Source organism: Betta splendens, chromosome 8, assembly GCF_900634795.4.
Source record: "Betta splendens chromosome 8, fBetSpl5.4, whole genome shotgun sequence".
In the NCBI taxonomy this organism is placed as follows: domain Eukaryota; kingdom Metazoa; phylum Chordata; class Actinopteri; order Anabantiformes; family Osphronemidae; genus Betta; species Betta splendens.
This window is the reverse complement of record NC_040888.2, coordinates 13,542,832-13,570,793: the sequence shown is the minus strand read 5'-3', so window position 1 is coordinate 13,570,793 and position 27,962 is coordinate 13,542,832. Positions and strand designations below refer to the sequence as shown.

The window sequence follows — 27,962 nt, the reverse complement described above, 5'->3', positions numbered from 1 at the left end:
TTTCACATACTATGTAATTAGCTACAAATGTCAACAATCATGAGATGTCGGTACAGTCTGGCCCAAACCTTTGTCTCAAGTGAACACTGGTCCGGTGTTTATACTGGCTTTCTTTATGTCTAAGTCCGGATTTGTAAATCAATATTAACACAATGTGGATCTAATATTAACACCTTTATTGTTATGAAAAAGTCATAATAAAAACCTGAGTTATCTGCTGAGTAGATAAAGAAAAAGATTTTAGAAAGCACTGCATTACCCATAACACAGTACAGCAGTACAGTATAATACACACACACACACACACACACACACACACACACACACACACACACACACACACACACACACACATATATATATATATATATATTATTATACATATAATAAACACAAATGTAACAAACAAACAAATAAAAGAAAAACATTCCAGAGAAAATTGAATAAAAAAGAAACGTAATTATTCCAAAGGCATATTTCAATTAATATTTGGAGAAGAGCTTTTAAATGTCAGATACATAATTTAAATGTCAGATTATGTCAGATACATAATTTAAATCTTCCTAGCATAACAGTTATCAATTAAACAGTGAAACGCATCTAGTCTTTTCACTATTTAATGAGTAAGCTGATAAATGTTTGTACCTAAAAGGTTTAACACACAAACAAATGAGAAACTTCTAACATTATGAGTTTCAACATAAATCTGCTCTCATCCGTTAAATTTGGTGCTGAAACGAGAATCACAAGTTTAGCATGAGCCTCAGTGATTAATATAACTAATCTAAAGTAATCCAACATCATGTGTCAGTTGAACTAAGCTTGTAACGTAACTACTTGAACATTTCTATTTCTACCTACCTTTCTGCGCTATATTAAGTTTAAAGTCTACTATTACTACTTCTTTTTCTAGGTGTTAATTTGCTATACAGAGTGATGAGATCAACTACACTGTTTTACATTCACGATTTTAAGTTGTTGTTGCCATGGGAACATCCCTTTGCAGCTGTAAGTCAGATGATGAAGTCCCTGAAGGTAACGGCAGCATGTCATTTAATGGATTTTACAGGGAGTAGAGCCTCAGCTGCTCTTCTATGTCTCCCTCCGTCACCAGCGTCTCCTGGTTCTCCTTCAGCAGCAGGAAGATGGCCGCCAGCTGCTCCCGTTGCACCCTGGGAAGCCAACCAACACACACTTTACGTCTAAAATTGGACACTCATGAAGTATTCCTTTTAATTTAATTTTTTTTGTTTTACTGTCTAGGTTAATGCTACAGACGACACGATACCTAATTTTTGGACAAATATCATTTAATGATTTTGAATTTACAAAAGCCTCCAAAAGCACACGAGAAAAAGAAACAACGTCAATGTGTACATTTTATCAGAGTAGCAGAGAGAAATCAGCAGGTACAGAGTCAGATGTTTTGCGGTTTAGATTACTCTTCAGGTGTTTGGAACAAATACTGCATAGGTCTGATTTGTGTTTAGATTAAATAGTAATGAAGCTTATAAACAATGTTGCAAAATAAAGCCACAGCACTGAAATCAGAATCAAACACTTTCTATTAACGCAAATCCTTAATGTCTAATTGTCCAAAGTGTAAAAATGTTTCTACCACCACACACCAGCAGACAAGTAAAATCACTCTTTCCTTAAGGCACTTTGGCATAAAGACATTAGCTTATTCAGAAGCAGATGAGGCCTGTAAGCGCTGGTAAAGTGAGATCAAACAAAGTCAACAGTATACAGTGGTCTTCACAGGTCAGCTGAATGAAGCCAAGGGGTCGAGAAGTCTTGAATCATTCAGGCGCTCTGAAAGACGAAAGGATGAAAACATTAGGTCTTAATAAATCTACCACTCTGTTGATTTATATCAGAAGTTTCAACTCTCAAAACTCTTCAAAACTCTGGTTTTTAATACCTATGACCAAAAAGGATCAAATATGTCAAACTAAGGTACATTTACAATGTGTGTGTTCAAGTTCAAGTACAGTGTAGTACTTTCTGCTGCTTTATATTTTTTAACAGAATACAATTCTGCCGGAAATTATTTGTACTTTGATATTTATACCAGTGAGAAGGTAAACAAATACAACTTAACTCAACCCTTTTATATACTAATTACAGCTATTGGTTGTGTCACAAATTCACGTTTCATTTTAAAGAACGCAGAGTCACACCAGATGTGAAGTGATGAGAACACAACAATCTACTATAGGTTCCTCTTAGGCCAACAGACAAGTTTGTCCGTTTATGGAACACAAGTAATGTTAAATATATAAATTAGTATTATTATCACCCAATTAAAATCTGTATCTTGTATTACTTTCATATTGCTGAATGACTCTAGCTGCTGTGCATGTACAGTATGTGCCTGTGGTCCCACTACTCCACAGCTGAGTTGACTCTCCTGTCAGCACTCACCGTCTGCCGTCGCGTGAGCAGGAAGCATGCAGGGTTAGCAGGCGAGCAGCACAGCTGGACAGAAGCCGGCAGATGTGCCAGAGACAGACAGCGAACAAGCACATTAAATGGACAGAACGTTCAGCAAGCCACCACCAGAACCGCAGCAACAGGAAGGTGCGGAAACCTGCTGGATGTAGTCACACACAGACGATGTGTCCTCGGGTGGAGATGATCAAAGGTCACTCACACGTGAAACGTATTAACTGAGTGTAACCTGCAGGGGGCACTCATGTGCAAGAGAAACGGTAAGATGTTTATAATGACATTGGGTTTGACTTCTACACATAGTAGCTGGTAATAATCATGAAAAATAAAAAACTACATATAAATTAATGACCTTAAATTCAGTAGATGAAAAAAAGGAAACTATCAATTTTATTTCCTGTTGACTGGGGTTCATGTGTGTCAGATATGCACTAACACAGTTCTGGTGTGAAGCAGATATAAAGTTTGGCAGGTGGCTACAAAATCACAGCTGCACTGATACAGTATGAAGCCCACACCCACCGCATACATGCTTGATATGACGCAGTGCTGTCAGATGCTGGGATTAGAACATTTGACTCAGTGCTTGATTAGAACATTATTTCAGTATGTAAGCCCTTTTTATGACTTAATATTATGTATGGTACAATTCAACCACTTTGAACCTAAAGCTGCTGCTCCTCCTTTAAAAAGAGAAATCCATAAAGTGTGTCTCACAGAGTATTGTCACAGTTTGGAAATGAAGAATCTGTCTTTTATGTTTCCTCTAAACCCCTGGAGAAGCTTCCTATAGGGCTCTTTGTGTGTCCTGTATAGAGTCTCTCTCCTCTGAGTACACAGGATCCACACTGGCCGTTTCCCAGCATCTCCGGCCTCTTTTGTCGTCGGTTTAAACTGGAGGTTTAAGCTCCAGGATAAAGAGACGAGACTAAAGACACAGATTTTGTTGTGTTTTCTCAAGAGGGGCTGAATAATAAGCCTATGCCAGGCTGCTACACACAGCGCAGTGCTGCTGGTGTCACAGCTGGGTGACACTGTGGAAACGCTAGACCACGTGACCCATTAAGCCAGCAGCGAACAGCTGTGCATGGCACCACTTAAGACACGAGTGGTTAGAAAGGGAGCATTGAAGCAAGGATCTGGTCTGTTTGACCATTAATGAATAAACAAATTCATTACATGTACAATAATAAATAGTGGGCCAGTAATTCTCATTACCAACAAGGCTGCCTCTGAATATGCTGAATATACTGTGAGCATTTTCATGTGACCCACAGATCAGCGCCTTATTGTTGTATGTTTAAACTATAAATATATTATTTCCATTTTTCTTTTAATTTTTTTATTAAAGGATCATTCATGTATTTTTAGTGGTTACTCAGGTGACGGTGCATGTGAGATGTGTATATAAACATATAAACGTGTACATAAACAAGGGTTACACAAAAAAAGAACGAGTGGTGAGTTGTTCGTAGCTGTAGGTGTAAATTTAAGAGGGGAGCTGAACGTTTCAGGGGTCAGAGTCAACAGAAACATCGCCTTACCGGCTGCTTCCTAACACACTGTGTCTGCTGAAGTTGATTACAGAGAAGTAAAATCTGATGTAAGCTCTATCCTGAAAAGATAAAGGTGAAGGCAGTGAGACACAAGACATAAGCAACTGCATGTATCCACAAACAGGCAAATAAATGAGCCACTGAAACACGGGATATCATGCGTGGACGAGCCGGTACGGCTGGAATCAGAGGGAAGGAATGTGGTTTGGTGAAGGGCTGGTAGCACCTAAAATATATCAGTTAACAACAGCATCCAGATACTGGACCCACCAAAAACTATTTTAATATATTAATAAAATAATCAGGTTCAATCAATGCAAAGTCCTCCAAAGTGCTACATGAAATATTGTTTCTAATTATTATTTTGCATTATCTTCTGTTGGACTATGTCATTTCTGAAGCACATGCTGTAAAACAGGATATTAAGTCGTGCAATCTAGAAATTGTGAGCACACACGCAAAAGATCCATAAGTTCATTATTATTCGCAAAAACAGATCTATGAACAACGTATGGATCATGTGACGAGGAAAAAAATATTTCTAAGCAAATCATTCACCTCTAGTGAAACTACTGCTGTCAGCAGCAATCGCATCGTCTCTTTGCAACAATTTACAGCTGTGAACAGATTAAATACAGACAAACACGTGTTGCTCTTCATAGGAACGGTCCCTTAACACGAATACCTTCGCTCCACCTGCACTTCTGTATTTGACTGTGATTATACTCTTATACTGCTTTCTCACGGACGCAGGGTTTGATACTGTACCCAGTTTACGGAACCGGTGAGTCCGCAGTGCAAAACAGCTCTGGCCGTGAGTGGAGACGCCACACATCCTTCACATGAGCTAAGACCAGAGTTTATAGAAACAAAGTGAGGGGAGATGGAGCGAGGGACCTGGATGGCTTTTAGACTCTGTCCCTCTGTGGGAGAAATATTTATTCATCTGAGATGTAGTTTGGCCTCAGAGACGTGACTCACACTTGAGATGTCGAGAGAAAGGAACTTGACGAAAGCCAGAGATTTTACTCAAGATTCTACAAAAACTCAATGAGGCCATGGAACTTTTTTAAACGCTTCTAGGGTCCAATTAAGAAAATGAAATCGCTCCACTCCAAGCTTATAGTCTGTGTATTTTTCTCCCCCAGTCTCCTCACTCACCCTCCGTCCTCCACCTTCTGGCCTCAAACTCACAACACCAGAATATCAGAATAGCGATATGTAACAGAGCCTTATATAACAGGCGCTCTATTCACTGGTGGTTCAGCCTGAGGATGTGTAGAGAGGAGACGGGAGCCTGCTGTTCATGTAAACGCACAGAGACAATTCGCTGGAATAAATCAGTCATGGGACATGCTTCCTATTTTTTTTGAGTGATGGCAAGATCTTGGCACTGTAGTACAAAATTTCATAATTATCTCGTCAGGTTTGTCAGAGGTGGAGTTTTCAGCAATCGCAGCTTCACTCATACAGTACAAAACCTGCAAAATGCCATGAAAGGCTGAGATCTACTGCATCTTGTGGAGGTGCTGACTGCAGGAAAGGACATCTGTATACCTGAGCCTTTGGAGCAATCGAGCCTCTGCCACAAAGCAGAAAAAGCTGCTGAACTCCACATGGTGTCGTGTATTAGGTGCCCAGCGCTAAAGCCCCTCCCCCTCTGCTCATACTCAACCCTCAACGCTCTTTTTCATGCAGGGATGCAACAAAACTAGTGCCGGTGAAGAGTTTGTCTGTGTTTCCCATGCGTCGTGCTGCTGGTACTAGCACCAGAATGACGCCACTGACCTCTGCTCCTCCTCCATCTCCTCCTTCGTCATCAGCGACTCAAACTTGCTCTGTCTCGCTCCCGCCGAGAACGTCACTTTATCTTCAGCTGCAGCTACGTCTGTAAGGCAGCAGATAATACACGTTAGTGACAGCGCCCGCTGTTTGTGTCAGCATTTATTTTGTTTGGTGAAGTCACAGTCACTGCAGAATGTGGTTTGCTCCTTAACGTGAGCCTGAGGTGAGTCTACGACGAGTCCTACTCAGTGTTTAAAGATTAAGTGTCATTAAGGATTATCCTGCTAATGCAGATGGCTTCTTCACCACTAATCACGTCAATGCTGAGTCAGCACAGACCTGCCAGTGGAGGTCACTGGGAAACAGACTGCTCCAGTAAATAGCACTGGCCTGCTTTTAAACTAACCCTGTTTAACTTTTGGACTGCTTCAGAAAATAAGACACTTTGAGTGTGTGTGTGTGTGTGTGTGTGTGTGTGTGTGTGTGTGTGTGTGTGTGTGTGTGTGTGTGTGTGCATGCGTGACAGCTCACTGCTTTAGAATATCAATACTGCACACACTCTATACTACTACACTCTTATTTAGAGAGGTCATTGTTGTCTGTTGAACATAGATGATGTTGTACATAGATGATGTGTTTGGATACACAAACTGCAGTTTTACCATTGCTAAGGATGGTTTCTGGTCCTGGTTCAGGCTCAGGAAAGGCCTCTCCAACCGGTTCAGAATTTGTAAGGTCCACGTCCGAAGAGTCTGCGATCAGCTCATGTGCAGGTTCCACATGTTGTTCCGGTTCAGCTGCAGGTTTTAGGACCAGTTCAGCTTTGACCAAGAGCTCTGGATCCACTTGTTCCACTCCTGCAGCTGGTTCTGGGACAGGTTCGGGTGCTGCTGAAACGGGTTCTTGAACTGGTTTTGGTTTGTGTACCAATAAAAGTTCAGGAACAGGTCCTGGTGCTGTAGCCTGTTTTTGGGCTTTAACTGGGTTTGGCGAGCCCTTTAGTACTTCTACTGGTTGTGGTACAGACTCTGGTACAGGTTCTGGTTCTGTTTTTGCTTCCAATTTAGGTGATATTACTGTTTTTATGATAGGTGCTTTAACAGGTTCTGGTAGAGTTTTGGTTACTTTTACTGATTTTGGCACAGTTTCAGCTGCTTTTGCTAGTTCTGGGAAAGGTTTTGTTGCTTTTGCTGGTTCTGGGGCAAGCTCAGTTGCCTTTTTTGGTTCTGGGACCGATTCAGGTGCTTTTGCTGGTTCCGAAACAGGTTCTGGTGCTTTTGCTGGTTCTGGGGCAGGTTCAGGTGCTTTTATTGGTTGTGGGACCGATTCAGGTGCAATTGCTGGCTCTTTGACAGGTTCAGGTGCTTTCGCAGGTTCTGGTGCAGGTTCAGGCGCTTTCGCTGGTTCTGGTGCTTTCGCTGGTTCTGGGGCTTTCACTAGTTCTGGTGCTTTAACCGGTTCTGGTGCTTTAACTGGTTCTAATAAAGGTTCAGGTGCCTTTACTGGTTCAGGTGCTTTCGTTGGTTCTGGTGCTTTAACTGGTTCTAATACAGGTTCTGGTGCTTTCGCTGGTTCTGGTGCTTTCACTGGTTCTAATACAGGTTCAGGCGCCTTTACTGGTTCTGGTGCTTTCACTGGTTCTGGTGCTTTCACTGATTCTGGGACCGGTTCAGGCTTTGTTACTAAAACGGAAACAGTCTGGAAAGAAACAAGTTAGAAACAGTTAAAAAGGGAACTCCTTTCAGCTTCACCACAGCAAATGATTCTCATGGTTGATTTGGCAAGTTTTTAAACCAGATGCCCTTCCTGAGACAAACCCCTCTGTGAGGGGATTGAACCCACGACCTGGGCGACAGGAGCCTAATGCGCTAGCCACTGCACCAAACAACCCGTAAGGAAGTGAAAGAAGTTAAAAACAGATTGATGCCCAAATTCTAAAATCCAAAATGATCTGTATCCACGTTGCTTTAAATTCAGTCACTATTTTGTTGATTGGTTTCAGCTTTTTGAACCTTCATCTAAATTACAGACATATATTTGGACCTGTGTATTAACAGGGTAACGATGCCTCTGCAGCACGGCTGCAGACGATTCCAGAAAAGACACTGCAGGGGTCCTGTCTGGTCCCATCAGTCAGAAGCGGCCTTGACCTGAATAAGCGCCGCACAGCACCAGTCTGTTACTGATGACTCACTGTGGAGACAACTGGCGGCACCAGGGGAGGCCAGATAGTGAGACGCTTCGGGCCTGGCGGTATCAGAGCTCTGCTGACCCCCTCCCTGAATCCCACTGAGCTTGTCCTCACTGCTCCTTTCCTCTGCCTGCGAATTCCTGAGCTATGAAACACCCGAATAACCTCAAGAGGAAACACTGAGGAACTTAAACAAAGCAATCAGAGAATGACGATGCTGGTTTAATCAGATCATGACTCAGCGGGATGATAAAGTCCCTGCTCCTAAATTGGGCAAACATGTTTGTCGGCTGGGTGAGTGAGTGTGCGTGACATCACTGGTGACCGTGACCGTTTCTGCGTCTATGAGTGAATGAGCCGAGCAGCTCACAGACGCAGGGTCCAGTCTTTTTTAACCCGTTGCCTCGAATTTGGTTCACGTCTCGGGTCATTTCCTGGTGAATGTAACCTATCACTCCCTGAAGACATTTCACAGGAGCAGAGGAATCTGTCGGCACGCGGGGAATTCTGAGCGGCTACCTGAGCGAACGCCGAAGAGGAAGCGGTTCCAGTCGGTGAAGCAAACTGTTTGTTGAGAACAGACACCAGAGGACAGACGGATGACCTCATCACATCTGTAGCCATGTTTGAGTGACAGACCTGCTGCTCCTTTAGTCTGAACACACACTCATTGTTTCCAGGACCTTGTCTCCACTTCAAGAGTCGAGAGACAATTGATGCTTTTTCACACAGCTCTTAGTTCATTAGTGTAACTGTCACTGAAGCTCCGACTCTAGAGGACGTTGGTGTTGTGATGTGACGCCGTTGTTATCTCACGGATTTGCTGCCCGGGTAGCGGCTCTGTGAAGCAGAGGTGTAACCGGATCCAGAGCAGAACCCAGGAAATGCCAGAACACAGGTCCAATGAGAAAACAGTCGACTACTGTTCAGTGTTATAAAAGAGATGAGAGGTCAGTGAATGCCACACAGGCCTGAGGTTTAGAGACGATGCATCACAGTCAGCTGTAACAACATTTAAATGATAACAAATCCTGAAATTGACAAGTGATATATTAATAAAGCACTAAAGTCAGGGAGTTCAAAAGATTGTCAGTGTGATGAACTGTGGGAACGTAGCAACTCAAATTCTGTCTGGATGAAACCTTGGCCTATAACCATAACAACTGCACCTGCGTAGTGTGTCCAGCCCCATTTCTCCTCCTCCAAGCCTCTAGGCATGATGGGAACACACACTTTACCATATATGGAGACCTGTGGCGCCACTCACGGCAGTTTGTAATAATAAAAGAATGAGGAGACGGAGGAAATGCAGCACGGGACGAGCGTGGCCTGTACCCTGCCTCCAGAGCCAGGCACCCTTTCCTGCATTCATCCTTTCACCCATGTTCATGTTCATGAAACTCATATCTATGTCCCATTTTGCCCTTTTTTTAGGCTGCTGTGGGGACCAAAGGGAAACTGTAACGCTAGAACGAGGAACAGCACAACATGCTAAGCACATAAATGTCAGAGAGCCGGAACGGGCTGCGACACATGGAGCGGCAGCAGGGTTGTAAATCTGTAAACACGAAGAGCTGAGGCTGAAGACGCTTGGTTTTAAAACAGCCCTGTAAATGTCCATTAGAAAGATACGTAAATGTAGAATGTAAAAAAATGTGTTATAATATTCTTATTAATGCTAATTCTGTCTTTTACTGCAGGAATAATGTAAAAACCCATTTTCTGGTACTGTGACCCTGACGTTGTGAGGTCACACAAGGTCAACTCCACACAGCCTCATTCATAGCACACAGCGGCCAGTACAACAACGCCTACTGTTCCTCGTCCCTACAGTGCGATAAATACAAAGACCTGATTCATGAGGGCAAGGAGAGCTGTGAAATAATCCCAGGATGCACTGCAGCAGCCACAGGTCCGACAGCAGGTCCAAAAACAGTGAGATACCAAAACTGAAGTATGCACGAAAATGAGCTTGTTTCCTTTCCAGACATCACTCATTGCTATCTGATGGATTTATTGTATTTGCATCCTTAAAACAGCTGCTTCCTTATTGTTGCTTGGTGTTTACTTTTAATGTTGAAATGCAAATTAAGCTGCTCCAACAACCTTCACCAATACAGCATAACCGGGCTCCTGTACTAGAAGCACAGAACATCATAAATAACACATGGTTGGAACATTATATAGATACCAACTTTACTATGTGACTCTACAGTGGAGAACATAAGTCCACAGCTGGACCGCTCCAGTGAGGCGATGAATGATCAGCCTGTTCAGTTTGCATCAGCAGGATAAATAACACAGACATCCCACTTGTCGCACCTCCGTGCCTCCCTGCAGCATCAGGGTCCATTTCAGACATGTGACACCATGAACATAGGCATAAATTTAGGATTCATGTTTGGCACCAAATATAGATGTCGGTCCGTCGCATGTTACAGCAACGGTGGGCACATTCTTCAGGCTTTTTTAAGGCTTGAGAGGGAAAATGATCCAACAAACAGCCAGAAGAGGAAAAAAACACACATTTGCATGTTGGTGTAAAAGGACATAACAACAGCGGGCATTCAAATACTTGAGGCCATAAATGATGACACCAGTCGCCCACTGTGAAGTTCAATGTTACAGTTTCACTGAGGCTTGTGTGCACAAGCAAATTACGTCCAGTCATCACCACTGGGTGTGAGGGACACAAATACCAACTGGAATCATTCCAAAACTTGGGAAGAGAAACTACAAATCCACAATTTGTCCTGGAAGAACCCAGGAAACCCCCAACAGCAGGGATTTCATCTGGTGGCTCAAAAGCGACTAATCGGAATGAAGTCGGAAACGAGCCGGAAGGATGAAGGCAGCAGCAGAGGGGCACCGCTCTAAGCTGATAACACGGTGACCCAGCAGCTCTAATAATCAATCAGCTCGGATAAAGCGCAGCCAGTGTCCCACTTTGTCACCCTGAAGCTCTGGTCAGTGACCAGTGTGCCCGAGGTTCAGCTGGAGAACGGATGTTCTATGGACTCAGGTTCTGCTCAGCTAATGTTTCTGATCTATTGCATTTGATCTGTAGCTGAGGATCAGCGTCAATGTGCAGCGACGTGCTCTGTTTAAGACAAGCCTGAAACCTTTTATTTACAAAAATATGTGAACCGTATTTTTTTACTTATTATATTTTTAGTACTTTTAATTTCATAATTTCTAAATTGGGAAGTTTACCATTGGATCAGTTAACTTCACCAATATTTGATGGTTTGTGGTTAATTCTGCCGCATACACGAGTCCTTGTCTCTACTGCAAATATTTTACAATTTGTATATATTGCTCTAACTTGTCAGTCTTTTTTTGGCTACTACTACTTTTATTACAATTATAATTGAGGATATTTAACTGACCAATCTATGAAATGGCTCAGTTTTACCTTAACTTCTGGAACCAGGACGTCCTGGATCTTCTCCGCAGCTCCAATGTTCTCCACAGCCGGAGCTGGAGGTTCGGATCGGGATGAAGTTTCAGGCTCGGCTCGAATGTGCTGTTCCAGAGGGCTGGACGGAGGGTCGTCTTCTCCATAGCCGACGTTGACGTTCTTCTTCGGGGCTGAGGAGGATGAGGAGGAGGCGGCGGGCTTCTTGCTGAGGAGCGATGAGGCGAAGTAAATGGCAAATACGGTGAAGAGGATGGCTGGAATGATGACAGCCGGGTCCAAGTCCATGTTCTACTAAGACTGGTGAAGGAAAAGTGTAAAAGTTGAAGCGTGTTCACAGGAGCGTGCGTCTGCGCGACTTAGTCTGGCTGCAGCCACACACACACTGAGTTGCATCTCGCCTCTCAGCGCAATCTAACCTCACCAGCTGACCGGACGCAACAGACAAGATACACACAATGAGGGATATTACTACATCCGCATTGTGTTTCAAATTAAAAGCACTTGCAGGACTTACATGTAGTACTAGTTTGCCTTTCAGAGTAAAATTAGATTATTTTCAGAAATGGTAAGAGTATGCAAATAAACAAACAACAAAACTGCCAGAGTTCACATTACAGTAGAATAACTGCTGTATACATTAATCGAGACTGTAACTTTTTTTTAATCTGTTCCAACATTTCATACAAAAGAAACAATAGGCAAATTGAATCTTACCTGCTTAACACTTATGCTCTAGGATCTGACTACAGTAGTTAATCTTGTCATGTATTGGATTGTTATAGAGTTCTTTTACACAACACATTAATAATTACTGTTACCGTTCCAATAAAGCATATACACATCTTATTTTACATGAATTTACCATATTTTGATTTGTTTGAATATAAAATAATCTATTTCATCAGCTTCTCTATGGTAAAAATCTATGGTATAATCTACCTTTCTATCCAGGCCCTACAAAGTTGGTCTTTATTAAATTGTGATTTGAGTAAATGAATAATTTAAAATAGTCTCAATGCGGTTAATTCCAGCACAAAAACATTTTTGGAGTCATAGAAAAGATTTTATTTATCAACAAAATTACACGCACCACATCAAGGTGTTAGAGGATCCTGTCTCACTTGATCAACATTTACACGCTAAAGACTGAGCGTAAAAAAAAAAAATGAAGGAAATCTCATCTCACATCAGTTCAGATGACAGAGAAGGAAATAAGTCTAATCAGAGACAGAAACCTTCACCAAAAGGCAGATGGAAGGCACATTGTGACCAACCTCAGAGATCAACATAATGCCAGAAAACTTGTTTGAGAACATGTGAAAACAGGAACAACGAACGTCCTCATACAGTCACATAAACACACCTCACAGGCTGATGCCAAACTTTATAGGCACTTTAGTCTAAAGCCACAGATAATTAGGAACAGCATAGATACAGAAATGTAGCCTCACAAATACTGATTTAGAGAAGATGCAAAGCTTTATGGCTCAAAGGAACAATTAAAGTCATCGTTGAGTAAATGCGAGAATCTACTTATTACAGTAATTTTAGCTTCTTCTGTTCTGCTTGGTTGATCAGACAAAACAAGACGCTTCAAGACTTTGGAATGAGAACTGAGAGTCAGGTCTTAAAACGGTTTCTATTTGTTTACTGTAAAGTTCATTAAATACCATTGTATAGTTGGAGGCTTTTTTGAACAGAAAATCAAAAATGATTCATGGACTGTTGCTGAAAAAGGTTGCAGATCTATTTTCTTTTTTAATAGGCAGATTCATCCACAGTAACTAGCAATTTTAAATCCTGTTCAATGTAATGCTGAACAAGCATAATCTGCCCCATTTAAGATCTTCAAGATAAAATAAAGAGAAACCAATGTTGAATCACTATTACAGTGATGACAACAACTGAGAGCTCAGCTGTCAATCAACAACATGTGGAACCTGAATAAACCAGATCACTATCTGACTTATCGTCCTGCAGAGGCTTTAAAACCCTCAGCTGTCATTTAAGTGCAAAACTAATATGACTCGTTTTGCTACTGAGCATTCTGACAGTATATCTCATTTGCAGCATATGGCACGAATCAGTCAAAACATCAAAGTGGCAGAGAGACCGATGACTTCAGTGCCGAAAACCCCCTCAGACACCTGAAAGCATGAACTCTTTGTTCCTACTGAAGCTCCTTCATCAATATAATAAATACTCTAATTTTCCTACAATGACATGAAACAATTCTTGTTTCTAACTGCTAACTGTTAAATTAAAACTGCTTATTACCAAAGAAGATAGGAAAGATGACACACTAGTTTTAAGCAGTAATCGCAGAAAAGTGTCTTACAGAATTAGAATCTATTGGGGGTGTGTTGGCGCAATAATGACATTTTTCGGTTGTGACTGAGGGGTATGATTTTTATATTAGACAGAACTTTAGGTTTGTGTAATTAGCAGCCTACTGAATAACAATAATGATGAATGAATGAGCCAAATCAGATGATGAAATCATGTCCATCATGTTACTCATGAGAGAGACACACACACCCTATGCCGGATGAGCGTAAATGTGTCTCCAACACAAAATAACTGCTGTTACTGTAGTTGAATTTAAAGGTCTAATGATATCATGCATTTGATTGTTGGTGCTGGTTAATCTTGTCCACATCAAATGTGTAAATGTGTCAATAATTAGAATTTGTTAGGTGAAAATATTCACATCCCTCTGTTTGCATCCATACCAGTCCATGATGAGGTTAAACTACTCCTCCACCTCAGACACCTGAAGCTACAGAAACAAACAGATAATCATTGGTGTTAAAAGCACAGTGGTGGCAGGTTTCCAGCATGCCCACACCGCAGAAGATCCTGCGGCTTTATCAGTCTCCTTAGTGGCATCCATCGTATCTCTAAAAAAAATCCAGGCAGCCTTCAAATAGGGATTTGGACTTTACCTAAACTAGATTAGAAGCAGCTGGAGTTGTTTATGAGAGTAAGTCACTGTTGGAGGTTGGTGGAAGCTGGTGAAGGCTGAGGTCACCGGGACGAGCTCCTTTCTTTACTGACGCAGTCATCCTGGCTGCTGGTGTCTCCGTTGGACATCATCCCACAGGTTCGTCTCTTCTTCCTGAGGTGAGACATTGTGTTGCCCTCTGAGCCCGTCTCTGCCTGCAGGAACAGAGTGTAAAGACACAATGACTAATGTTTGCATGATTATAACCTGGTAAATATATAACAATATTTTGATAAAGATGTTTTATGTTTGACATTTAATTAGGGAACAAACTTTACCAGTGTTTTCAGAATCAAATGTAAAGGAGCAAAACTTTTGTGTTGAGTATTAATGCACAGATACTTTTTTGTTTGTTAGAGCACATACATCAGAGTCAGAATCAGATGAGCTGGACGAGGAAGAAGAGGAGTCACTGGAGCTGTCTGATGCGATCCCAGTTGACTCCTGCAGGTCGACTTGGTCTGCCAGAGCCGCCATGTCAGGCCTCTCTTGCTTCAAAATCCTGTAACAACCATCCAGGCTGAGTTTACACAGTTGATTAAATATGACCTTTGAACCTTCTGTATGTGTATTTGCAATATTAACTTATGGTCAATCTTTTCTATAAGTGAAATCCTTACCGGTACCACTTTCTGGACAGTTTGGGTCTTCCTCGAACCGTTTTGTGCCAGACAATGGGGAAGTTTGTTGTGCTGGCAAAATTCTGTGTGACAGCAATGGTTGTGTCCAGGTTGAGGACAACATGCCACCATCCACCTGTGAACACAGTTATTGAGTGTCAGAAATAACACCTAGCAAGTTGCAATATTGTCCCCATTAATTGAAATATAATAATAATGACAATTTTCTAATTGTAAGTTTATTTTATTTAGTTAAACCTTTGCAGTTGTTTACTGGCAAGTTGTTTACATCTATAATCTTTACATTTATGAAGCAAAGGTTGAGATAACATTACATCACTTACAATGGTATGTTCAGCTTTCAATAAATTTAAATAATGGTCCTTGAAGCATAAACTAAACAAACAAGTTGCCGTGCAGTCTATCCCAAATGTACTGTGAGGCTGACTAGTTCATGTGTTGTCTGTAGTATAATCAGCTCAATTAGTTGTGTGAATCTAAATCCTGGACTAATGCCAAAGAAGCTGAGGGTTTAATCCATGCTACCCCTATAAACTCTGTTGGCATTAGGTGAATGTAGGTCACATCCACGTCACCCTGTGTTGTCTAAATTGCTAATATGACTGTTAGGTCACTATGTAATCTCACAAATACAAACAAATATTGGTGAAAAATCAGTAACTTTAGTACATATAAGTGTTAGTGGGGCCCTGACATTAGTAGATACCAACATTAAAAGACTCAATTCATAGGTTTAGCTACTCAAAGAATCTGTTCCCTAAACATTGCGTTAAATAACTACTTCTGTATGAATGTGTAAGCTAAGATGAAGAATAAATATTCACTTGTCTAAAGCATTTCAATATTAAGACATTAATGCTTTGTTACTAACCAGGAACAAAAACTGTCTCGCCGGGTCTTTGTAAAATCTCCAGTGGTGCATATTCTGGAGGCCAATTAGGCTGCTGTGTTCTGGGATAAATTACATTGAACCAGGTAATAGCCTCATCCTGTTGGTTGCCTCCATCCTCTCTAGTGACCTTGATCAGCTCTCGGGGTGTGTTTGTGGGAAAAAGGCACCACCTCTTGTGTCCTTGAACCAGTGCGTTCCAGGCACTGGTGCCCAATGGATCAATGTGGATGCCAGTGCCAGAGCGAGCTGGGCCCATCACAAACCATCTGAAGTTGACATGAATCAAGATAATAAATTGAACAGTTACCAAATTGCAGGTAATGTCTTTTGCCTATGTCTCTGACACACAGGCATCAACACAAGAAAAACTATAATTTATAATCAAATTGTAATCATGTGTAAACAGAAATTAAACAGCAGATGGTCAAAGACGTTCAAAACTAGGTGAAACTGCTTCCAAATATAATTTTTGCATGAGGAAAAACATCAAACCTGTAAGGCGGTCTACGCTTCTCTCCTGCAAATTGGAAAAGATCATCCCTAAAGAAGACAGGGACCTGATAGTCCTCTAGCAGCTTCCTGCGCTTGGCATGTTCACCATAGCTGCTGTCAAAGATGTAAAGTGGGCTATCATCCTTAGTGCTCTCCAGGTACTCAACATAGTACTTCATCTTCATCTTTACTGAGTATCCATCGTTGTCCTCCCCACATTTGAATTTCTGGTTGCGGTACTTGCGCTTGAGCCGCTCCAGGTTCCATTTATCTCGGGCAGGCCAGCTCTCCTGGCAGTTAAGCAAGACAACAGGCTTGTAGGGTCGCTCAAAGCGCTGAATGAATTCCTCAGGACTGAGATGAAGAGTGTCCATGCGCTCAACGTTGTCCTGCAACACAGAGTAAATAAGAACAAAGTTATAGTTCAGTTAATACTGAAGTTAAAATTTTATACATGTAGTCATTGAGACCTGAATACCACAATAAAAAACACACGTGCCGTGAAGTCGATCAAATAGTGTGTTGTTTACTGGTGTATTTTGCATCTCTGGACGTCCTGTACAGGACAGGAGGGGGCTATTCTTGTTATCTACATCTTGTGTTTGTTATGTAAAAATAACCTATCTTTGCATTGATCCTAAACCGCTACAAAACACTTACTTAAGTTCAAAAAAATCTTGAGTGAACGTTTTTGCTAAAAACAAACTTGCAAAGATTTGATTTAGTTTTCTTGCCAGACAAAACTTAAACAGGGAGTATTAAAATAATCTAGCAAAACTGGTCTCTCGGAGTCTACGTTTAAACAAATCATTTTGTTCAACTCGTGGGCTTCTTGCGCTTTAACTCCACAGTACAGTAACTCAGCGTCTACGTGACAGCCTGCACTCCTGCAACTAGCCACTGTTAGCTTAGCTTCCAATGTGAACAGTGACAGTTACCTTCACGGTGCGGTGAGACAGGTCGAAAGTCTCATGATACCCGTGTTTCATCCAGTCTACTGAATCCTTTAGCTCTGGTCTGGCGCTGCGTTTCGCCTCTTTAATCCTCTTTTTAGTCTTATGGTTCATTCCTCCGCCTGGCTTGAGAGGTATCGCGTGCTGTCGCTGCTCAGCTAACGCTAACTGTCAAGCTAACCTGACGATGCTGCAGAAACACATTTACTAGCCCGCTAACCGGCTAGCTGCTGGATCAGTTATTACTCGCTCACCTGAACTATTTGATAACAAAACAAAGTCCCAAATGGCCCAATGTATCAAAAATGTCTAAAATATAACCCAACAAATATGACAACAATGTTAAAACCTGCTAGAGAGATACAGTTTAATAAACACGTAACAGAAGCAGCCTGACTACACAATGCTTTCGCAACTGATTGACGTATGTACCAGCCCCTGTTGCAGAGAACAGACTCATTGGCTACACCGCATGCGGCAAAGCAAAGCGTTGATTGGTTCATGGTTACAACAAGCCTTCCCGCCAAACAAACATGTGAATTTGGTTGGTTGTCGATACCCCAATATATTCTTACGTATAGAATAGTTGCTTTGCATTTGCCAGACACAAAAGAGAAGAAGAAGAGTCAGCAGCAGCAATACCAGAAGAAGAAGAAGAAGAAGAAATTGGTTTTAGTCCAACCAATCAACACTCCAACTTAGAAGGTGGCGGTAATGTACCGAATAGTTGTTTGCCAACCGCTAAAAGGTAGAAGAAGAAAACATACGCCTGGTAGCTAGTGCCCTGCTTCAAGTTAATTTGCGTAAATTTAAGAAAAGAGGGGAGAAGCAAATATAGCATTTGGTACAACAGACGATGTAGGTTTGTAGAGGGTAATATCCTGCATGATGGACGATAAGGGAACTGAAACACTATTCGTTGCTCGCAGAGTTTTTACGTTTGAAGAGAACAAGAAGAACACGGAGAACGCAGAAGAGTCCCTAATCGTCTCTATACCCGAGGTTTGTTTGCTATGTGTTTATATGTAGGGATGCTGCGTACATAGGCCTCCGCAATACACATATGTATAATAAAATATATAGTAAATATATACACACACGAGTCATATATCTCAAGTATATTGGTTCATATATCACTTATATCAAACTTGCCAAAAACTTAAGTATTAATCCGAATATTAATTTAGATTTATCATCAATTAAAATTAGACTTTATGATAATATAGTTTATCAACTTGCATATACCTGCAAAAATCATTAACTGCATTTTAATGTGACATATATTAGATGTTCAGAAATATATTTATTTGTCCTGTAGTCCTGTAGGTCTTAATACTTACAAAGCTGTTCACACAAGGTCCACTTGAACCTTTTAATGGAGCTGTCAAGCACAGTCTTCTTCAGCGGGTGAAGTTTTGAAGCCATGTGTCGTGTAACACAGATGGTTCAAGACATGTCATGATTGTTGTTCTCAGACTAAAGTTGCCGCCCTGATTTATTGTAAATTAACTTATAAATTATTTAATGGGTGTGTGTTAGTAGGTGCCCCAACAGTAAAATCTTGATCTGCTCTTGATCCCTGTAATATATTACTCTCACTTTGCTGGTTGTTGTTATCTTTCATCGTTTTACATTCACAGTTGCTCGTAAATTTCCTTCCAGGTTCTTGATCCACAGTATGGCATGTATGTCTGGCCTTGTGCTGTGGTGCTGGCTCAGTATCTGTGGACACAAAGAGAGAAGCTAAGAGACAAGACAGTGCTGGAGGTAATGTACAAGAGTAGATTAGTACAAAAATGCACATTACGTCTGTGCACTTAATGTAGAGTGCTTCTATACCTCACAGCTTGGTGCAGGTGTGAGTCTACCAGGTGTAGTGGCTGCAAAATGTGGTGCAAAGGTGATCCTGTCAGACAGTGCCAAGACTCCTCGGTGTTTGGAGAACTGCAGGCACAGCTGTGAAGCTAATGGCCTTCATGATGTCTCTGTGATGGATCTCACTTGGGGAGAAATCTCACCAGATGTCATTCGGCTTCCTAAGCTGGACATCATCCTGGGATCAGATGTTTTCTATGATCCTCAAGGTGAGACCATGACAACAAAGTATATGTTGGACGCAGGTTTTAGCTGCAAATGAAGATTTTACAGAGGAGGTTTTATAGAAATTATGTTTATTAAAACATTTATTTTAGATTTACCGGATGTACATTGAATATGAAATGCTTAAAAAATACAAAATTCTATGCAAACTAACCTTGCTTGTAGGTGGAAAACAGCTAAGGGAAGAATAAAAAGAGACACATGTTTTTTTTAAATATGTATGATAAAAACTTCACAGTTAATTTTGGCTTTTCAGGTATTAACAGATTGCAAGCTTTGTGCCTTCTTTACTCACAGATGCAAAAAAAGCAGACACATTCCTGCATATGGAAAATACAGTTTTAGTTCACTTTAAAGTGAGTGTAATACAGTACATTCAATAAATAATATTACTAATGTACAGTACAACTATTGTATCCTGTTTCAGATTTTGAAGATGTTCTTGTGACGGTTGCTTTTCTTCTAAGGAAAAACCCCAAAGCCCAGTTCTGGACCACTTACCAAGAAAGAAGGTAAGCCTGTTTCTTGTGGTGATGGTCTGAGGGTATGTGTTTTCTAAAGGGCACTAAAACATGAACCCACTGTGCAATAGCTATGTTATGTTATGCTAAGTTGTTATGTTGTACACATCAGAAATGAACAGGAAAATGGGTTAAGACATTTTGTCTCTCAGCTGTTCTAGGTCTGGGTAACTTTTTTTCTTCATGTCATCCTGCTACAGATTAACCTTGGCTTTGTCTGTCCAATGACTTTTGTTTCAGCATATTGCCTTTACAAATATTGTCAGGATTATTGAAGGAAAAGAGTACATCTACTGTAGCCTAATAACAGCAGAGAAGATTGGCATCGAGCACTAGCAGCTCTGTCCTTCTGATTTTCAGCCATTGGTTGTGTTATTTATAGGGAAAAAATTAGCAATATCTACAAAACTGACTTAGTCCTATAGAAGCTGATATATAGTCTTTAGTTTGTTTCAGCTTTTCAGCTACTGTATAGGGCCGCTTATGCAAAAAAGCACATGTTTTCTTATCCAAAAAGATTTTTCACACATTTTGATGAGATAATTTTGAAATTTGATTTTTTTTGGGGGGGGGGAATTTGAAATTGAGGTAGGTACTGATTTTCTCCTAAACTATTAGCATTTCTTGTTTGCAGCAAGCCTCATGACACAATACTTTCATAACGAAGAATTATGGTGGATTTGTGAAGCACTGATGTTGATTAAAGTAAATAAGTTAACACTGAAACACTGACACTAAAACATTTCAATACGCATCTATAGGCCTCTCTGGGGCCGGTTGTAAAAGTTAGCTGTTAAATTACAGCTGAGAACAGAGCAAAACTGATTTCTTTCTCCCCCCTGTACTATTAATCTGTGACCCAAGGAGCACATATTGTTTTTGTTAAAAGGGACATTTTAAGAGTATTGTTCAGACACTGGACATCCTGGTTCTGCACCAGCTTTGTGTCTTCTTCATTTTTAACTCTTCTCCATGTTTCAGTGCTGACTGGTCCATTGAAGTGTTGCTCCACAGATGGAAGCTTAGCTGTGTTGAAATTCAGTTGGACACATTTAATGCCAATAAAGGTGAGCTGGCTGGATCAACTCTGCCTGGCTGCCACATCATCCAAATGATGATTATCACTCTGAAGTCAGAAGATGGACTGTAACATACTTGCATTTGTCCAGAGCAAATAAACTGAATGCCACTGCAAATGATTGTTAGAAAATGTCATCATATAATTTAGGTACAAACTGAATTGCATAGCTTTTTCATGGCGGGTTAACTTAATCACTGATTAGATTATTTAAAGTTGTAATATATTAATAAATATTACTTTTGTTTCACAATACTACACAAGTATATGCTAATATACTATACAGTGTGTGTATATATTAGTATACACCAGTATGAATGTGGGAAATTCAACTTGTAATTGTTCTATTGAATTAAAGTCTTTTTTTAGACAGGAATTTTTACTAAGAACATGTATTTTCTCTACCCAGCAGAGGGCAGCATTTTATTAAGGAAATAGACACTATACTCAAGCTGTGATTCATGGGCAGCCTGGTACATACCAGAGTCACACAAACCCTTTTCACCTGCAAAATTTTACAGAACAACATTAATATCAACTATGATTAAGTATAGTTTTATTGTCTTGTTTAAAAGACAACATCTTCTACAACATCTTCCAGCATACTGGTACAAAAATCATAATGTCACATAATCATCATCCATCTCAGCTTCTCTCTGTATGTGCAAACATCAGTTTACATTTCTTGTTGTAAGATGCAATTTCCTTGCTGTGGGACTTACTCTTATTCGCCCCTTCCCTTCATTCTCTTCAATATCATCACCCCGGGAATACTCCACCATAATCTGACCCAGCTCACTGTCCCCAATCCCACATGCCAGTGGATCAGGAACTTCCTGACTGACAAGAGGCAGCAGGTGAGGCTGGACAGCATCACATCTGGAACCCCCACCCCCACCATCAGTACCAGCGCACCACAGGGATTTGGCCTCTCCCCACTGCTCTTCTCCCTCTATACCAACGACTGCATCTCAGGGAACCCGTCTGTGAAACTCCTGAAGTATGCAGATGACATGACCGTCACTGGGCTGTTCCAGGACGGTGATGAGTCTGCATAAAGACGGGATGTGGAGCAGCTGGTCCAGTGGCGCAGTCAGAGCCAGCTGGAGCTCAACACGCTCAAGACTGTGGAGATGATGGTGGACTTCAGAAAGAACTGCCTTCCCCCCGTCCCCCCACCATCCACAATAACACAGTGTTTACTGAGGACTCATTCAGGTTCCTAGGGTCCACAATCTGACAGAACCTAAAGTCGGCCCCCCACATAGACACTGTCCACAAAAAGGCTCAGCAGAGGTTGAACTACCAGAGACAGCTCAGGAACCTGCCCCGGGAGCTGCTGAACATCTTCTACATGGCCATCATCCAGTCTTTCCTCTGCACCTCCATCACTGTGTGGTTTGGTTCAGCCACCATGCAGGACATACACAGACTGCAGCGGGTGGTTCAGTCAGCAGAGAAGATCATTAGAAAAGAGCTTACTTCCATCCGACACCTATACCAGTCCAGATTTAGAAAACAAGCTGTCAGTATCACTGCTGACCCCACACACAAGCTCTTTAAGCTCCTCCCCTCTGACAGGTGCAACAGAGCTATGGCCACCAGAACCAGAGTCAGCTTTTTACCCCAAGCTGTGTCTGAGCGGAACTTTCCTCACACGTAGCGCAATAACCCTATGTGATATACTGTAGTGTGCTGGAACTGCAGTGTTTCCTCCAGTTCAAACGGTGGCAAATCTCACTCGCCACACACACACACACACTTCACATAGCATCTAACATACAGTATATACACATACACTGAGCTAGAGACAACACACACGCGTCAGCTTGACCGGCTGATTATGGTGGCATTGGCCACTTGCTTCCTTTCTTCTCCAGCATATGACTGTTTGGAAACGAACCTAGTCTGCAGAGCCACCAATCCTGTCTCTTACCCAATATATGCTGTTCAACATCTAAAGAACAATTAGCTTCTGCATAACAGTCCATTACATGTCTATGCCACAAGAAATTTGTGTATTAAGTTTTATGTTTGGTAAGTAAACGGGAGAGGTCAGCTGTGCTGTAGAATTGCCAATTGCAGTTTTCACTGAAATACTGTCTTATGTAACCATGTGTTTACTGGGAATTTACTAAGTGCTCCCCTTACTGGATCTGTCATTGCAGATCTGAGTCAGAACAAAAGTGAGACTGCACCTCTTATACAGGTATGTGAGCAGACTCACAAAGAGGGTCCTAAATTTTACGCAAAAGAATTCAGCAAAGCCTCTGTTCTTTTATAAAGTGCTGTTTATCTTAGCTCAACTCGGAAGTTGACATTCATACAGTAGTTTGATACTGAGACAGAGGACAAAAAATATAAGTTAAGGTTTTTACAACTTGAAATTTGATCATCGTTTCTAAAATGATAATAAACATTATACATTACAATTACTATTTTTGTATTTTAATTAAGTCTTAAGTGACTACAGCTACAAAATCATTCATACAATTCATTCGGACCTCCTTTTTGTTTGCTGTAAAAGAATAAAAGTCTACTGAACACATATATAGAGACAAAAATGTCTTTATACTATTATACAAATAGGAATGAAGGAAAGTCAACTTGTAATTGTTCTATTAATGAAAACCTTTTTCTAGACTGTAACTTTGCTAAGTTTGTGTATTTTCACGTGTGCCCAACAGAGGGCAGCCCTTTATTAAGGAAATAGACATTTCTCAAGCTGTGATTCATGGGCAGCCTGGTACAGACCAGAGTCACATGAACTCTTTGTCTTTCACCTGCAAAATTTGATTAAGTATAGTTTTATTGTCTTGTTCACGCGAGTATTGACTATTTTATAAGATTGTCTGAAACTTACAACTTGCATACTTGCACAAACTGAGATGATGACAAAAGATGAGAACATGACATTGTACCAATAAACATCTTAAGAATAAATTAGCTAATTTTTTATTCATTGTTGGGCCGTCAGGGCATAGCCGTCATAGCTGTTCCATTGAATTATTGTCTATCTGTCTATCGTCTTGATTTCATAGCGTTTCCTTTGCATGCACAGCTTCCAGTAAATGTAAGTGGGTGATTTTTTTGTCCAGTCACATTTTAGTCTTGCTGCACTTCAGGTTGCCCAGGGCCTTCTGAATCAGTAGTGCTGCCCTATGTATTGTAAACTATACTGTCAGTGGGACTGTTTATTTAACCAATCAGATATCAACTTTGTAATCAGATTTTTCATCGTCTGATTGGTTGTACAAAGCAAAAGTGTTACAGCCATGTTTGTCTAGCAAAAGACGTGCGCACATTATCTCATTTGAGTTAGAATCTTTTTTCCAGTTATTATAATTGTGATGAAAGTAGAGAGCAGTGGGGGGCCTGTCATAATCAAGTTTAGGCCAATGATAATCATTATCTTTCTCTGTATTGTAAACTATACTGTCAGTGGGACTGTTTATTTAACCAAATAACCCAGATTGTTTGGCAAATACAGAATCAGAGGCTGGGAACCAGCTCAGAATCACATCAGGCTCAACATTTTTGTTTTGCCAGAGCTCATTGTACTAAAGGTTTCTTTCATTAAGGTGAGTTTTTCCCGTCCATGTCACCTGCTGCTCAGTTGAGATCTGTTAATCTCTTTGTTCTGTAAGGTCTAAACATGTTCTTATTGTTATTCTTCAGTGAGCTGCTGCTGTATGGCTTCAATTAGGGCCCGTTGACTGTTTGGGGTTATACAGTTGTCAGTCCAAAATGTACCGTTAAGACCCTGAGCGTTTACATGTGAACGTAGGCCCAGTTTTCTTAGTCATTTACTTTGTTCCAAAATGTCTCTCAGCTGAGAGTTAAGGTCGTTTGTCATCAATTCAACAATGTTTCACAACTCTTATAACAAACATCTTCATCATCATCTACTTAATAAATAACTTGAAACTGGCATGATGAATCATTGCATCACTGTAGATTTACAACAGATCAAAAAATTATGTGTAAGACATTTTATCCTAATAACCCATCAACTGACAGTTGACAACAAAGTATAAATAATGACACAACCTTTGTAATTAATTAATTATTAGTTACTATTAATTATAATGTCTCATGTTGAAGTTACATAAAATTAGAAATCCCCCAGACAAGTGGATACATATTTACAACAATATATTATATACAACAGACGTCGAATGATTTATCAGCCCACAGCTACAGCTACAGCCACAGATACAGTTGTATATACTGTACAGCAGATACGCTGTATGTACATTATATTTTCACTATGCATTATACAAAGCAGGTACTGTATAGATTGTTAGATTTATGACGTTAAAACACCACTATGTTCCTGGAACCTAAATCAGGTGTTTTTGGGACATGAAAAGAACATGAAAATAAAAACAAATGATTGTTGTCTCACGTTTTTACAGTCAGGAGCAAACAAAAACACATGTATGACCAGTTTAGGCCACATCTGGTTGGAGATGCTCCCAGGTTTTAGGAGCTTGGAAGCATTTAGACAAAGTAATAGTAAGTAATGGCTGCATGGACTGTGGATCCCATTATGCATACTGTTTGTGGAAAGACGTTTAGTTTTTACTTGTTTGACCTTTGGTAACTGTCTTGAATTTTGTGTCTCAGAAGTTTTTTTGTTTTTTTTTACATCTCTGTTTGGCTCTTTGTTATCTAAGAGTTAAACCAGTGTTAGAAGGGACCGTTCATTCAAGCCGTAATGGGCTTGAAGTGTGGCGCTTTTAATAATTTCAATCAGAAATATTCATTGTATAACACAGTTATTTGCCTTGATATGTTGTGCTGCGACGATGCCTACCGCTCCCATTACACCCCCGACTGCACCCCCTGCTGCAGCTCCTATTGGAACTCCAATTGTGCTCCCAGAAAAGTATGTCGCTACGCCTCCAACACCTGCTCCAGCCATTGCAGACCCACTTACAGAGAGTGCAATTTTTCTCCTTATTCCAGAATTCCTGATTGCCATTTGCTGCATTTCCTGGGTATAAGCCTTTCCTCCATTTTTGTTGACCACATTGTTGATGAACTGAAGAAGCTTAGTGACTTCAGCTGGATCCTGGTTGTTGTTATCAACAGCGTAGAACCCACCTTTGCACTTAGAGACAAAGTTATTCAGTTCTGTTGACTCGCCAATGAACTTCTTAATGGGTTTTCCCCTTTTTTTCAGCTCGTCTCCATGGGTGAACAAAGCCACAGCAAACTGGGCTGCATCTTCACCAAAAGATTTCCAAATCGTTTCCACCATTTCTTGGCATTCTTGTGTAAAGCGCTGAAGATCCAGCACAATCAGGAACACGTGGGGACCTGGATGAGCAAGTGGGAGCGCTTTCCTGATTTCATCTATTACTTCATCATCTGTTTTCTCTGCATCACACAGACCTGGAGTGTCAACAATGACTACATTTTGTCCGTTAATGCATACGTTTTGGCACATCTTTGTATTAGAAGTGGTCTCCTCATTTTTCTGTGAGCACCTCAAAATGCTGTTCATGACTGCAGTCTTTCCAGCTCCAACTTTGCCAATAAGGACAATCCCCAGGTCTGTTGGCACTGTGGAGAAAACATAGTGGTACAATGGTGGTAAACGACATTTTGGATTTCACATTTATGCAGACGACGTTTCTTGCTGTCACAAAATGACAATGGTAAAATAAAATGTCTATAGGGGAAATACATTAAAAAATGAACCTTCTTCAGCTAAATCTACATTGGTCAACTTAGGTAACTGTATTTAATGCAAAAAAAATTTTAAAAACATTTTTACTGAACTAAAACCAAGTAAGGAGAAATAAATATTAAGATCATGCAAACAGAAAGGTACCAGGGCCACCTCCGGGAATCAAACCCAAAACCTTCTCTGGTCAACCGTCTCTCAGGTGACGGTGCTACCCACCGCACCACAGTGCCAACCATACTCTAATTCTTTAGAATTAACAAAACACATTTCTTTTCCTCCTTTACTACATTTATCTATTCTTAAAAATTTTATGTACTTTAGATTAGTTTTGAGTCTTTTGCATTTTTATGTTTTTTGCATTTTGCTAAGGAGCTTATTAAATACTACCTAATACATGTTTGTTGCAAAAAATAGACAAAAAGAGGAAATAACTAATTAAATCACAATAAATCACTTAATTACTTAAAAATAATAAACTGTGTTCCATGTCTACAAAACGTATGAATTAATAAATATTTTCACAAATTTATGAAGTTTTGTGGGTAACTATGAAAATATAACTGATAAAACTGATTCATGAATGATGTTTAGCTAATATTCGAAGTCAATGTTTATTTCTAAGAAGATTTTTGGAAAGTACTCACCTGAAGGTAAAAAATCTTTACTGGTCATTTTGTCTTGTAGAAGAAGTACACCTGATCTGTTATATCCCCTTTGTTAATGTCTTCTTCTCACTTCTTTAATTTTCATCCCATCACTATATATTATGGCTTGCTGCTAGATCCCTCCCCTGAAACATGTCATCAGTTTCCAGACCTGTTCTGACCAGTCACAGGGTCAGAAATTATGTGGCTGCATTCAATAAAATCAGGAGCCACATGTGAAGTATATTTAAATACTAAGGAATGTTTACATACACTTTACACATGATTATCAGTTATATCAGAGTAATATAACATGATATAACGAATAAAATAACAGAAATAAAGGATTTCAATTCTAAAATGTTGACTGGATGACGCATCAACAAAACAGCTATGGTGAGAGTGTGGCCAACCACAAACAAGTTATGAATGGAGGTTAATTAAATAAACAATGTGGACTTAAAACAAATAATGTAGTTTAGAGCTTTAGAACTGTGACAGAAACAAGCAGGGGACAATGGATCTGTTGATC

The 27,962-nt window shown here is 40.5% G+C and overlaps 4 protein-coding genes and 1 long non-coding RNA gene across 13 annotated transcripts; 2 read left to right on the top strand and 3 right to left on the bottom strand.

Moving 5' to 3' along the window:
* Positions 1-139: 139 nt before the first annotated feature.
* Positions 140-11,692, bottom strand: si:ch73-366l1.5 (FILIA-N KH-like domain-containing protein). Of its 4 annotated transcripts, none has more exons than XM_029159980.3 (5): positions 11,402-11,692; positions 6,458-7,493; positions 5,799-5,898; positions 3,999-4,069; positions 140-1,172 (listed from the first exon to the last, which is right to left on the bottom strand). In XM_029159980.3, exons 1-4 carry the CDS (start codon positions 11,690-11,692, stop codon positions 4,036-4,038), a joined length of 1,461 nt encoding a protein of 486 aa, XP_029015813.1. In that variant the 3' UTR covers positions 140-1,172; positions 3,999-4,035. The 4 variants fall into 4 exon arrangements, with proteins under 4 accessions (XP_029015813.1, XP_029015811.1, XP_029015812.1 ...); XM_029159979.3 differs by lacking the exon at positions 140-1,172 and adding an exon at positions 1,290-1,815; XM_029159978.3 differs by lacking the exon at positions 3,999-4,069 and having other exon boundaries at positions 141-1,172.
* LOC114861026 (uncharacterized) lies at positions 5,894-12,582 on the top strand. Of its 3 annotated transcripts, XR_003786703.3 has the most exons (3): positions 5,894-6,018; positions 9,421-9,960; positions 11,420-12,582. It is a non-coding gene; the product is annotated as an uncharacterized LOC114861026 (long non-coding RNA). The 3 variants fall into 3 exon arrangements; XR_008695368.1 differs by lacking the exon at positions 5,894-6,018 and having other exon boundaries at positions 7,487-9,940; XR_008695367.1 differs by lacking the exon at positions 5,894-6,018 and having other exon boundaries at positions 7,487-9,960.
* On the bottom strand, positions 12,449-17,825 carry jmjd6 (jumonji domain containing 6, arginine demethylase and lysine hydroxylase). 2 transcript variants are annotated; one of them, XM_029159989.3, is made up of 6 exons: positions 17,644-17,825; positions 16,437-16,825; positions 15,924-16,210; positions 15,032-15,167; positions 14,778-14,913; positions 12,449-14,566 (listed from the first exon to the last, which is right to left on the bottom strand). In XM_029159989.3, exons 2-6 carry the CDS (start codon positions 16,808-16,810, stop codon positions 14,435-14,437), a joined length of 1,065 nt encoding a protein of 354 aa, XP_029015822.1. In that variant the 5' UTR covers positions 16,811-16,825; positions 17,644-17,825; the 3' UTR covers positions 12,449-14,434. The 2 variants fall into 2 exon arrangements, with proteins under 2 accessions (XP_029015822.1, XP_029015821.1); XM_029159988.3 differs by having other exon boundaries at positions 17,375-17,824.
* A 210-nt stretch (positions 17,826-18,035) lies between these two features.
* LOC114861023 (histone-arginine methyltransferase METTL23-like) lies at positions 18,036-23,450 on the top strand. Of its 3 annotated transcripts, XM_029159996.3 has the most exons (6): positions 18,043-18,247; positions 18,319-18,391; positions 19,052-19,156; positions 19,236-19,473; positions 19,917-20,001; positions 20,992-23,450. In XM_029159996.3, the coding sequence occupies exons 3-6, from the start codon at positions 19,073-19,075 to the stop codon at positions 21,158-21,160; spliced, it is 576 nt and encodes a 191-aa protein (XP_029015829.1). In that variant the 5' UTR covers positions 18,043-18,247; positions 18,319-18,391; positions 19,052-19,072; the 3' UTR covers positions 21,161-23,450. The 3 variants fall into 3 exon arrangements, with proteins under 3 accessions (XP_029015828.1, XP_029015829.1, XP_029015827.1); XM_029159995.3 differs by having other exon boundaries at positions 18,036-18,391; positions 19,957-20,001; XM_029159994.3 differs by having other exon boundaries at positions 18,043-18,391.
* Positions 23,451-24,471: 1,021 nt separating this feature from the next.
* Positions 24,472-27,519, bottom strand: LOC129604468 (GTPase IMAP family member 9-like). Its single transcript, XM_055510848.1, has 2 exons — positions 27,431-27,519; positions 24,472-26,659 (listed from the first exon to the last, which is right to left on the bottom strand). The coding sequence occupies exons 1-2, from the start codon at positions 27,456-27,458 to the stop codon at positions 25,854-25,856; spliced, it is 834 nt and encodes a 277-aa protein (XP_055366823.1). The 5' UTR covers positions 27,459-27,519; the 3' UTR covers positions 24,472-25,853.
* Positions 27,520-27,962: the final 443 nt, after the last annotated feature.

Bases quoted from the DNA above. Each gene is read 5' to 3' on its own strand.
- LOC114861023 (XM_029159994.3), top strand. From the start codon at position 18,275: ATGATGGACGATAAGGGAACTGAAACACTATTCGTTGCTCGCAGAGTT. The intron at 19,157-19,235 runs GTAATGTACAAG...TATACCTCACAG, and splicing joins GAGACAAGACAGTGCTGGAG to CTTGGTGCAGGTGTGAGTCT. The intron at 20,002-20,991 runs GTAAGCCTGTTT...TCCATGTTTCAG, and splicing joins ACCACTTACCAAGAAAGAAG to TGCTGACTGGTCCATTGAAG.
- si:ch73-366l1.5 (XM_029159978.3), bottom strand. From the start codon at position 11,692: ATGGACTTGGACCCGGCTGTCATCATTCCAGCCATCCTCTTCACCGTA. The intron at 7,494-11,401 runs GTAAAACTGAGC...GTTTCTTTCCAG, and splicing joins TCCTGGTTCCAGAAGTTAAG to ACTGTTTCCGTTTTAGTAAC. The intron at 5,899-6,457 runs GTAAAACTGCAG...GCTGCCTTACAG, and splicing joins AGAAACCATCCTTAGCAATG to ACGTAGCTGCAGCTGAAGAT.
- LOC129604468 (XM_055510848.1), bottom strand. From the start codon at position 27,458: ATGACCAGTAAAGATTTTTTACCTTCAG. The intron at 26,660-27,430 runs GTGAGTACTTTC...TTTTCTCCACAG, and splicing joins TAAAGATTTTTTACCTTCAG to TGCCAACAGACCTGGGGATT.
- jmjd6 (XM_029159988.3), bottom strand. From the start codon at position 17,503: ATGAACCATAAGACTAAAAAGAGGATTAAAGAGGCGAAACGCAGCGCC. The intron at 15,168-15,923 runs GTTAGTAACAAA...CTGTGTTCACAG, and splicing joins CGAGACAGTTTTTGTTCCTG to GTGGATGGTGGCATGTTGTC. The intron at 14,567-14,777 runs GTATGTGCTCTA...CTGTTCCTGCAG, and splicing joins CATCTGATTCTGACTCTGAT to GCAGAGACGGGCTCAGAGGG.